General features: G+C 39.9%; 1 protein-coding gene across 1 annotated transcript; it reads right to left on the bottom strand.

Annotated features, from left to right (window-relative positions):
• Positions 1-3,071: 3,071 nt before the first annotated feature.
• rpf2 (ribosome production factor 2 homolog) lies at positions 3,072-10,020 on the bottom strand. Its single transcript, XM_088324866.1, has 10 exons — positions 9,893-10,020; positions 8,313-8,445; positions 8,212-8,249; positions 6,991-7,030; positions 6,841-6,922; positions 5,896-5,972; positions 5,715-5,814; positions 4,663-4,765; positions 3,544-3,688; positions 3,072-3,412 (listed from the first exon to the last, which is right to left on the bottom strand). The coding sequence occupies exons 1-10, from the start codon at positions 9,913-9,915 to the stop codon at positions 3,218-3,220; spliced, it is 936 nt and encodes a 311-aa protein (XP_088180992.1). The 5' UTR covers positions 9,916-10,020; the 3' UTR covers positions 3,072-3,217.
• Positions 10,021-12,091: the final 2,071 nt, after the last annotated feature.

Genomic DNA, 12,091 nt, shown 5'->3' on the forward strand with positions numbered 1-12,091 from the left:
CTCCAATTTGCAGCAAACATTTAAATAATAAAAACCTACAATTTATTACGCTTGTAAATTGTAGCCGTTTTGTTTGTAACGATAAGTAAACAATTTTCAGTTATACCAGTGGAGATAAAAATTCCGATATTCAATTCTTAATATTTATTTGACTTAGCAGAATTCGCAGAAAGACATTCTACTCCTGTAGGCAAGATCAAGTTTGGCCAGGATCACAATCGGTCACAAGCCATCAAGGAGGTCACTCTAGAGGTGAAAACGATTAAAACACTGCCTCGGCACTTTTGGTTTTGCTGACTCGGCAGCTTTTACAGTAAGACATTCTACTCTCCTATGCCAAAAGAAATTCGTCCAGGATCAGACTCTTTTACAAGCAATCAGGTAGGTCACCCTAGAGGTGAAGGCCCCTGCCAAAAAATGCTTTTGTGTCAAAAAGGCGAGTCAACCCTTCTAGTTTTTCTTGGTGTAGAGACTCTTAATGAGGGGACAAGGAGCTGGCTGATCATTTCACAATAAAAGAGAGAGCAAGTTTTTCATGTTGTGCAACAGGAAGAAGACAAAAAGAGCACTCGAGTGGAGGAAGTTCGGAAGTTCTTCTCAGAGAGAAGGGAAAGGCTTTGTCCCCGCCCGAAAAAGCCAAAATCAGACACAAAAGATCGCATTTTTCTCGCTCGAGTTCTGCTTTGACCGAGATCTGGAAAATATTTTGCGCCAGATGGGCAAAAAGACTTTTGGAGTCCAAAACGAAGACGATACAAGATGGACGTCGCGCTGTTATTACGCCAAGTGTGAAAAGGAGGCGGCGTTAAAGGGACAGTATGTAGGATTTAGAGGCAAAAAAAAGAGAAAACGTGAACGATTTATAAAATACTCGCGAGTTGAGAAATTTGTATTTATTGCGCATGAGACTCACCTCGAGGGAGCCGCCATTTTGCTGCTAAAGGTGTCATGAACTGGAACAGGATCAGGACCCAAACGCGTGACGTTTCTCACACAAGCCTTTTATTGTACGGGAAATGGGGAGTCATGCACGTTAGGCAGCGGTCTGGCGTGGAATGACAGGAAGCCAGAGGCCGACGAGATCGATACCCATTGCCCGAGCAGATATCCGATAGATGGGGTCGATACTGGACAGGACGGGACGGACAGGATTGATCTCAAAACAGGATGTTGAAATCAAACAGGACAAACTAGACAAAAACAATAACTGGAGATAATAATGAATAGGACAAAAACAGACGGGAACGAAATCGAATTGAGTCAAAACCCACGTCTTGCGGGGCAAAGGTTTGTTGACAGACTGACAAAAGGTGATTGACAGCACTGAGCTTAAATAGAAGGAAACCCAATCTGTTAATGAGCCGCAGCTGGCACCACACGGCCAGGGCCAATTGGGCACTGTAGCAACTGTGACAAAAGGTAACCGAAAAGAAAAAAGTTGCTTTTTCTTTTCTTTTGTTTTTTCTTTCTCCTTTTCTCTTGTTATTTTTCTTTCGTTTTATTTTTTTTGCATTTTTAGGGATTTTGTGTTGAATTAGAAATGCGTTCAGTGTGCAAAGAGCTAGAATAGTTTTGTATTTAGATTGGTTGGTTGGATCCCTTAATATATGGTTAAACAAAAACAAAAAAATCAGAAGAGCCGTTCAGGAGCCGAAAGAGTTGGCTCTTCTCAGTGAGCCGGGTCGAAAAAGCCGCTTCTTGCAAAAGAGCCGGAATTCCCACGACGAGTCTGAAAAAGCGGTCCTCTTGTACGCGACGGTAGGGGGCAGTAACGCTTCACACGACAATTTGCCCAAGACACACCACAAGAAATGCTGCCCCTACAACACGTGTGTGCTTAACGAATCCACACCAACCAATTTTCTACTATTACTACCATTGAATTTGTGAGATATTCCTGTAGTAGTATTTCGGAATCAGTATCTGTGGAGTCTTACTGTTGTAATATGTTTGTATTCAGGGTTGGGTAGGGTTACTTTAACTGGATTACTTTCAATGACTTTTGGATGACGCCAATACCAAATATGCTAAGAAAAGACAAAAGAAACTAAATATGAATCAAATGATGTCTCACAACACGTGGTAAGCTTTCTCTCCTGGCTTTGATCTCCGGCAAAACGAACATCAAATGCCACAGAAACAAAATGAAAATCAATCCAAACATCATTTTTGCCGTTCCATGTATTCCATTACTCCCCGAGCCTGCACAAATTTGACTCATTTTATCCCTATTTAGTTTCTTGTCTTTTATTAGCATATTTGGTATTGGAGTCATCCAAAATTCGTTGAAAGTAATCCAGTGAAAGTAACCCTACCCAACCCTGTTTGTATTACAGTATTGCTCCAGTACTTCTGTAATGTTTTTTCTCTTTCAAAATCATTTAGTAAATGCATTTCTAACTCCAAAAGTGATCCGTTTTGTACTATTTCTGTGGTCGCATTTTGTAGTAGTACTATAGCATTTTTGTGGTGTTACTATTGTATTTTTGTACTATTTAAGTGGTGGTACAGTATTTGTCGTATTTTTGCAGAATTTTGTATTGTTTCCGAAGTATTTGTGCAGTGTTATTGTAGTAGTATTTTGTCTTATTACTGTGGTATTTCTGTAGTAATAGTTTCGTTTTAAGGTAATACTATAGCATTTATTTAACATTCTTTTCAGAATCATAGCAAAATAATGTATACTGCAAGGTACCCGTTTGAAGCTCTAAAATAAGTCGTTTTGTAGTATTTCTGTGGTAGCACATTGTAGTATTACTTTAACATTTTTGTGCCGATACAGCATTTTGTCATAGTGGCACTTTATTTATAGTTTCTGTAGAATGTAGTTGTTTTTCTATTATAGTATTTTTGTTGGATAGTATTATTGTAGAATTAAAGCAAAATACTTTAGGTAGATACCCGTTTTAAGCTTTCAAGTATTAGGTGTGTGTAGAATCTGTTGTATCACCGCAGTGGATCTTCTGTAGTATTTCTGTCATATTACTTTATTTTTTTCAGAATAAAGCAAAATCCTTAGTTTGTAGTAGTATGTTTGTACTACACACAAAAGGACAACGCTGGCACCAATATAAAATAAACAAGCTTTTTTTATTAGTAGTACTTCTTCGCTGTTCTCGATATCGTCTTCTCGTTTTGGGATGAAAAGGCGGAGGGGCGGCGGGTGGCCCCGCAGTCCCCAGTTTGCCCACCGGGGACGTCCAAGACAGCCAGGACCTCAATCCTCCTCGGTTTTGGCCATTTTGGGCGACGGGACTTGGTCCTGGTCTCCCGTTTCCGTCACGGGTCCCTTCCTTTTGCGCAGTCCCTTCATTTTCCGCGTCTGAAGCTTGGAAAGATCTTGCTTCTGCATGTGGAGGCGACCCAGCTTGCTTCCGAAGGCGTCGTGGGAGATGTTCTTCTTCTTCTTGGGCTGCTCAAGTACATTCAAAGACTTAATACTTTTCAAGGATCCGCGAGAACCCCGGACCCACCCTTGCAGACGGTCATTTCTAGAAACGGGCCGTCCCCCCTGATGCAAAATGTATGAAAAAGGAAGTTTACCTTGAGAGCCTTGGGCTGCCTGAGCGCCATCTTGAAGGCGTCGTCGGAAGCGAGATGCGATCTCCTCAAGACAAAATCGAAGGAGGGCCCCATTTCCTCCAGTTCGATGCGCGGCGTCCTGCAGCCCGACTTTTTCAGCAGGCATCTGCGCGGACGGCCATCGGTTTTCCATTGAATTTTGCCACAACATTTTGAAGACAGATAGATCTATGCTCTTGTAAACTACTGAACAAACAAGTCACACCCACAAAGCACGGTCAACGAGACGGGAGTTCAATGAGAGAAAATACTGCTTGTTTTGTGATAGCTGACGCTTCTTCTTCCTTGGCTGACAGGAGGTTATTTTAACGCACGACTTATACGCGGTGGGAATTCTGGCCCTTTTCAAAAAAGCGACTCTTTGGGCCCGGCTTTTTAAGCTCCTAAACAGCTCTTCGGGTCGATTTTTTTTCTCTCAGTCAAATGTTACCAATAATAATCAAACATTATGCACCAAATTACATTTTTATGGGCGTTTCCGCAGTGTAGTGGTTAGCACAAAAAAGAATATTCTCTCAATAAGATCATGCCTGATTTTTTTTCTCAGATGTCTGAAGGGGAAGCAAAAAAAAAGGTTTCAATCTAAAAACAATGAATGTATAATAATTTATAGAGGGATGGGCTCCACCAGGTTGTACTTGCCCAAGACACCCACCCACCTCGCTATTGCTACTATATTATAGTAAGCTTTATTGCTTCAATCAACGGTTAACTTTGACCTAAATTAAACTTGCAAGTTGTGTGAAGTAAGGAACTTAAAAGTCAAGCTACAGTGAATCCCAAAAAGCAAACAAAAGTAAAAATATTAGCTTCAGTGCAACAAAGATGAAATGAAAATAATGAACTTTTAGCTTTTTAAGTCTAATAATATGCCACTGACAAATTGAGCACATTTTACAGCTTTTTTTATACATACAGTACTTTCTCTATTTTTGTCCTTATTGTAATGTTAAATAATAGGAGTTTGTGAGACACTGGCGACCCACCAAAATCTCGCTACGGAACGGAAAACGACAGAAGACATCCACGACCTCCGGCGTGCTTTTCAAGGACACGGGAAAAAGCATCAAAGAAGCTCACCGGTAACTGCGCATGAAGATTTTGTTGTCGACGGCGGCGAAGTGGAGGACGTGTTCCAGGCCGGCCAGTCGCACCGCCGACGCCGTAGGACCCCTGAAGAAGTCTGCGAAAACAAAAAGGGTTCGGACTGCCTCTCTTCGGGTGCCTTTTCATAAAAGAGCCACCAAGCAGGACACCGGTTTGCCCTCTCGGCGATCGCTCGTAACGATTGTCGACCGGGAATAATGGATCACGGCCACGCTTCATATTAGGCGCAGAGAACAGGAAAACGAGCTCTCGGCCTTTGCTTTCAGCAGCCGTAGACCGGGGAGAACGGGATCGCAGCTGCAATGTTGCATTTCATTCAAGGTGAAGAACGAAAACAACGAAAAAAGTCGACAGGCGTGACAAAAAAGTGCCCCCTTGGCCCCCGTCATAAACTATAATTGGCCGAGGAAAAGGGATTGCGGCCACAATGGTGCATTTCATTCAAGGTAAAAAACAAATAAATGAAAAAAGTCAACACAAAGACAAATAATTGCCCTCTTGGCCCCTGTCGTAAACAAGAATTGACCGGGGAAAAGGGATTGCGGCCACAATGGTGCATTTCGTTCAAGGTAAAAAAAACGAAAGAAAATGAAAAAAGTCGACACCAAGACAAAAAAGTGCCCTCTTGGTCATTGTATTAAACAATAATTGACCGGGGAAAAGGGATTGCGGCCACAATGGTGCATTTCATTCAAGGTAAAGAACGAAAACAAAGAAAAAAGTCGACGTGCAAGAGAAAAAAGTGCCCTCTTGGTCCCTGTTGTAAACAATAATTGAGTGGGGAAAATGGATCGCAGCCACAAGTGGGCCTTTCATTTCAGGCAAAAAAAAAAGAAAAAAAAAAAAAAATGCGCTCTGCCAGTGCCCCGCTCGCAGCGATATGCCACTGGGAATAACGGATCGCGGCCGCACGAGTGCAGTTTACTCTTTGGCGGAGCGAACTGCCATAAAGAAGAGACGGCCCCGACGGAACGCGCCCCGCCCCCCCATTTGCGAAACTTTCGTTGGAGGTAGCCGGCACAAACCGATGAGCAGACTTTTGAGGCGTTTGTGCTCGTTGTCCAGGTCGAAAGCCTCGCCGGCGAAAACCAGCATGGGTTTGGTGGCCTCGGGACATTTGTCCTTCTGCAAAAACAAAACAAATTCAATACTTGGTAAGCGTCTGTTGCTATGGCGACGCCAGCCCCACCGGAAGTATTCCCGTACCTTGATTTCGCTCAAAGAGACGTACTTCTCGATTCCCAGTTCCACCATATCCAATACGTGGAAGTCGAACAGACGACCTGAAAAAAGTAAATAAACGAATTACAAATATTCCCTCGGCATGATCGTTTTTTTTCCTCCTGTTTCAGAAGGTGAAGCAAAAAATCCGTCTAAATGTAAAAAAAGAAACCAATGTAGAATAATTTCGAGAGGGATGAGCGCCACCGGACTGTACTTGCCCAAGACGCACCACGGGAAATGGTGACCCTACCGCTCTAATAATGGTTGTATAGAAAAATAATGATTTTTTTTAAAAATTCAATTTCATTTGAAAACTTCTCATCTAAATCTTGACATTTTCTTTATTTGACTCCCTTTTTAGGGGGTGCAAATTGGAATTTGTCGCTCCAAAGGACAGCGTGTACTATTTGACCACTAGACGTCACTGTGGTGCAACTGAAGACAAGTGCCGCTGAACACAAAAACAAATAGAAACTTGAAGTGATCCAAAAAGCAGTATTTTTATTTTCCGGGTTAGGCTCCTATACTTCACAGTCTTGTTCCACGGACAGACTGAGGAGATCATTTCTTCCTCATGCCATGAGGCTCTTGAACTCCACCCGAGGGAGTAAAAGCCCACATGAAACCCCACCCCCACATTTGCATATTACCCTATTTTCATGACAGTGTGTATTTACCCTAGCACTTTTAAATACTCTATAGCAACACGTTATATTGGGTATTTTTGTATTCTATATCTTTTTATTATTTTATTATTTTAACAAAAGGATACTGCTGGAAGTGTCAATTTCCCTACGAGGATGAATAAAGTAGCTATATTCCTTGGAAAACGTTAAAAGGTTATTTGTTCAAAGAGTGCCAGGGAGCCACTAGGGAGCGCCAAAGACCCACTTGTCGCTCCAACGAAGGAAAGCAAAACATTCTCACCGAATATGAGGTTGTTGGGTCGTTTCTTGTTGTGGGAGCCGAAGAGAAACAGGGAGCAGTCCGTTTTCTTGGAGAAGAATTCCTGTCGGTGACAACTTATTCAAGCTATCGAGTAGAATCATCTTTCAAATGATATTGACAAAAACCAACCAGTGAAGTGGAGTCCTCGAACGGTCTCGTGATGTTTTTCCTGGAAAAACGAGTCAGAAAATCATTTTGCGCCCCCAAAATTTAAGCAAAGATTGACTGTAAATTCCAAAGGGAGACTTTTTTGCTGGATTTTAAACACTTCCGCTTGAAAGACGGCCTTTTTTTATTTTGCGGCAGCCCCGAGGAAAAGGGCGAGCTGCTCTTTTCCGCAACGCACGCGCTCTTATACAAAACACAGCGGTGGCCACTGGAAGCGTTTGTGATGCCCTTCTAGAGGAAAAATGAGACGATATTTTTGACAATTCATATAAATATAAAACAGCAGCCAAAACGGGAGGTTTGACGGTACGTTATTATTACAAGTAATATCAGGGTTCAAACACCTTTTTTGAGGCCAAATTCAAGCACTTTCAAAAGGCCGTTTTCCATTTTCCACTACCTACAAAGGAAGAAATCAAACGCCCATCAAAAGAATGTTTTGATGACTAAAATAAAGACACTATCCTGCTACTAGTACATACTTTGTGCTATTTCTAGTGGTTTCCATCTATGATCCAGGATATTTTTGTGTTAATGGGCTGCTATAAACTGACAGGAATTCTGTCGTTCTGCTTCAAGAATATGACGTCACACTTGTTTACAAACGTCTCTGAGTGTTGGGTTCCATACGGAAGACTAAAATAGAAAGTACTGTATGTATAAAAAATAAAGAAGTCAGGTTTGGACTCAGGATGCCCTGCAGAACAAAATATTACTAATGACTAAATCCGTGGGTGCATATTGTTTTCATATTATTGATAATATATAAGGAGCTCTTCTCAAGTGTGCAGAGCCAAAAGAGCCAGTTTTCTAAATAGAGCGGTCCTCGTGTGTGACCAGTAGGGGGCAATGACGCTGCACATGAAAACGCCGTAATGACAGAGAGCAAGTGTGTCAGCAGCATTTTCGCACACTTTTAAAAACATTTTTTTTCAATTATCATGCCGTTTATAAAGTCAAATAGCCAAGAAACTTGACAATGGCAAGAATTTCCAGGATTTCCACGCACTTCACCCAACGTTCAACCATTTTTATGACCTTGAAACACAAGAATTCAAGCATTTTCAAGGAATTCAAGCACCCATACGAACCCTGCATACAGTCATTGCAAGAGTAAAGTAGGAAACTCCTAAATTGCATTGCAGTATCTTCAAAATAAAAACTTGAATTGATGACACTTACTTTTTGTAGAGAACTGCATTGGGCTTTTTGAGAGAGTACTGAAAGACAATAAAATAAAATAAAACAAGGTGTTTGCGAAAAGGAGAATGTAAAAGTCTCACAATGTCTTTGAGGGCCTGGCTGACGGTCTGATTGGCGTTTCCTCCTTTCATGATCATGGCACTTTTGCCGTCTTCGGCCAGTTTGGGCGCTCGACTCTCCAGGAAGCGTTTGGAGCGCCTCGTTTTGGGTTTTCTGCACAAACAAAACATTCAAAACAATCCTCCGCGATGAAGTGGGTCATTCTTGTTATTGGCTGCTAGTGGAGTCCCACTGGTGACATCAAATGCTATAGTTTATGTTAAGTCCTATTTATTTGTGACGCCCTTTATCACAAAAAGTCTTCTTCTAATTCTTCTTAAAAGGCTGTACAGAGCACAACAACTACAACTTAATAACTACTAAAATATAACAGAAAGGAGGAGGAACAGAAAAATGTTAAGCAAAATATGGAAAAAAGTGGTTTACATTAAAATCCAAATGCCAAATATGATTATATAAATGATATTATTGTGATGTTAAGTTCATACTTAGGTAAAAAAAAAAACTATTTGGAGCTAGATAGCTAGCCCAAAAAAGATCAAATGTTAGCTCGAAAGGATGCAAAAAATGTAAAAAGCTAGTCAGCTTGCTAAATAGCGAAAAATGTACGAAGATAGCTAGCTTCGTTAATGGCCTTATAATTATTTTTAATATATTTTCTTGCAGGGTTAACTGCTACAATACACACCGATATATATATATGCATTACTTTTTATTAATTTTTACTTGATTTTACCTTATGGTGTAGTCTTTTTTTCATTTTACTTCCTTTTTGTTTAGAACCCCTATCGAAGACTGGGTGACATTGGTAAAGTTGAAGTACACTATATAGGTGCCAATATAGAAATCCTATGACAAGGAAATACTGGTAAAAGAAAACATTTCGAAGAAGTTGGTTATTTTTTTTTCAGGAATGCAAATCAACAAATGAATCATGTCTTACATTCTGGATTGATTGCAAATGAAATATTGCCAATAATGGCTTGCAGCTTACTAGTAAACTTTTTCGTCATATTCTATTTTTGAGACGGGGGATTTGAGTTCTTGCAATCGACAGCAAGATTAAAACAATAACTTGCAATGTTTCAAAAATGGATTACTTTGAACAGAAAATCAAGAACTTGACCCTATTATATTGCCATTTTCTGAAAAAGACAATCCTCCATTGTCCGGTGGATGTCCAAGAACATTACAAAATTGATTTGAGTAGTCAATTGGCTCATTTAATGTCAGAAGTCGCTTGAATTCATTGTCTCCATGGTCATTGAAGTGGACGGTGTTAAACATTGAATGCAACGAGATTAGACATGGCACTCCAGGGTAAGACACGAAGACATAAACGAGAAAAAAACATCAAACTGATAGGATAAATGGGCAAATATATTCATAACTTCATGCTTGGAGATTTAAATATGAAATGTTTTGAATTTTTGTGATATGAAAGATGACTAGAATTGTAGCTACCATATTATTATCTTCCCTGTCGATGTCGTGATAACAATCACTATTCCCGATTAACTTTTACCAAGACACGCATTGAATGAGTATTTATTGACACTAAATTAGCGAGAAAAATGATTTTAATGTCAGAAAAACTTACACAATTCGGTCGGAGCGCGTCATTTTTCTTCCGCGGCGGAGATCGAAAAGCACGTGGAAACCGGAAGTCAACAAGGACTTGTTTGTTGGTTGTGTAATGCTCTATCAAAGGCACTACTGCCTCCTAACGGTAGAGTTTAGGATGCGCTCAATAAGCCGGAAACGATGTCAATAATCGAGCTTGTTGTTGCTGTGCGTAAAATAAATTTCACTTTAAAGTGAATTGTGGAAGTCTTTTATCCAGAATTCAAGTTTGAATGAATTTTGTGAAGTGTTAAAGAGAAAAACCAGCGTTTTTGGCACCTCTATTTACACAGTATTGTGGCGATTGTGACATGGGCGTAACCAGTCCGTTTTGGGGGATGCTTAAGCACCTCCAAATTCAACCAGAACAGCCCCCCACACCCACCACCAAAGGACAAGCATATGTTTGCCTGGAGAGGGGATGGGCGCCGCCAGGCTGTACTTGCCCAAGACACACCCCAGGAAATGGTGTCCTACCGATCGTGTGCTTAAGGGATACAAGTATTTCTGTAGTCATAATAGTGTAGTATGTCTGTAGTATTACTGTAGTTTTATGTTTGTAGTATTTCTGCTGTTGTAGTTTTGTTGTATTTCCACAGTAGAATGTTTGTAGTATTTAGGTAGTAGTATATTTCGTAGTATTACCGTATAATACTTTTATTTTGTAGTGTTTTTGTACCATTTCCATAGCGTAATTTTTGTAGTATTTTTTAATATCACCGTAGTTGTAGTTTGTAGTATTTCTTCGGATTTTTGTAATAGTTCTGTAGTATATTTCGTAGTATTACTGTAATGTACTTTTATTTTGTAGTGTTTTTGTGCCATTTCCATTGCGTAATTTTCGTATTATATCTGTAGTATTTTTTTAGTATCATCATAGTTATATTTTGTAGTATTGTTACTTTAACTGGATTACTTTCAATTCCTTTTGGATTAATCCAATAGCAAATATGCTAAGAAAAGACAAAAGAAACTAAATATGAATCAAATGACAAAATTTCGTGCAGGCTCGGGGAGTAACGGAACACATGGAAGGGCAAAAATTATGTTGGATTGATTTTAATTTTGTTTCTGTGGCATTTGATGTTCGTTTTGCCGGAGATCAAAGCCAGGAGAGAAAGCTTACCACGTGTTGTGAGTCATCATTTGATTCCCATTTAGTTTCTTTTGTCTTTTATTAGCATATTTGGTATTGGAGTCATCCAAGTCATTGAAAGTAATCCAGTTAAAGTAACCCTACCTAACCCTGTGTATAGTACTTTTATAATGAAATTGTGAATATGCTTGATTGCTATTAAGATTTTCGAGAAGGGTTGTTCAAACCTCACATTGTGTTTGCTGTTAAACGTCATATTGAAATATAATATTGTGAATGTGCTTAATTGCTGTTGAGATTGTCATGATTGTTTTCTGTTATTAGTGTCAATACATTTGTTCAAACAAAAAAAAAACCTTTTATTTTGTAGAGTTTTTATACCATTTTCATAGCGTAATTTTTGCAGTACATATGTAGTATTTATTAGTATTACCGTAGTTGTATTTTGTAATATTTTCGTCGTAATATTTCTGTAGCAATATTTTTATAGTATTTCCGTTGAATACGTAGCAGTATTTTTGTTCTATGACGTGACTGGAAATTGGGATAGTATTTTGGGAGTATTTATATTCTAGTATTTTTATAGTATTTCTTAGGCATGTTTTGAATATAGGTATGAAATGATCAGGACGCAATAAAACATTTCGTGTTTCGGATCTGGATGAGGCAAGGGTAAAAGCGAGTATTCCTTGTGTCCGCTAGATGGCAGCACAAGCGGACGTAACGATAAAAAATAAACTCACGTGAAAATGACACGTGAGAGGGAGAATATTTGCTCTGAATTAGGTTAAAGTTTACCCGAAATAAAAGCGCCATCTTCTGATGCGTTCTAAAGTTAAAAATGAACTTTTATTTGTCACGATATCATTTTGATCTCGATTCCCGGAATCTTCCATTGACACCCGTTACGTCATTGTTCGTCCATATTTGATCCCCCGTTGGAAATGGGTGTTGTCCTGGAGAGGGATGGGCGCCACCAGGCTGTACTTGCCCAAGACACGCCGCAGTAATGCTGCCGGTCTCAAGCTCACAGCCCCGAGGCCAATGGCGGCCCCCAGGATAATAGTTGGAGGCCCCTGC

This window comes from Urocampus carinirostris, chromosome 20 (assembly GCF_059441175.1).
Source record: "Urocampus carinirostris isolate Australia breed hairy pipefish chromosome 20, RoL_Ucar_1.0, whole genome shotgun sequence".
NCBI lineage: Eukaryota > Metazoa > Chordata > Actinopteri > Syngnathiformes > Syngnathidae > Urocampus > Urocampus carinirostris.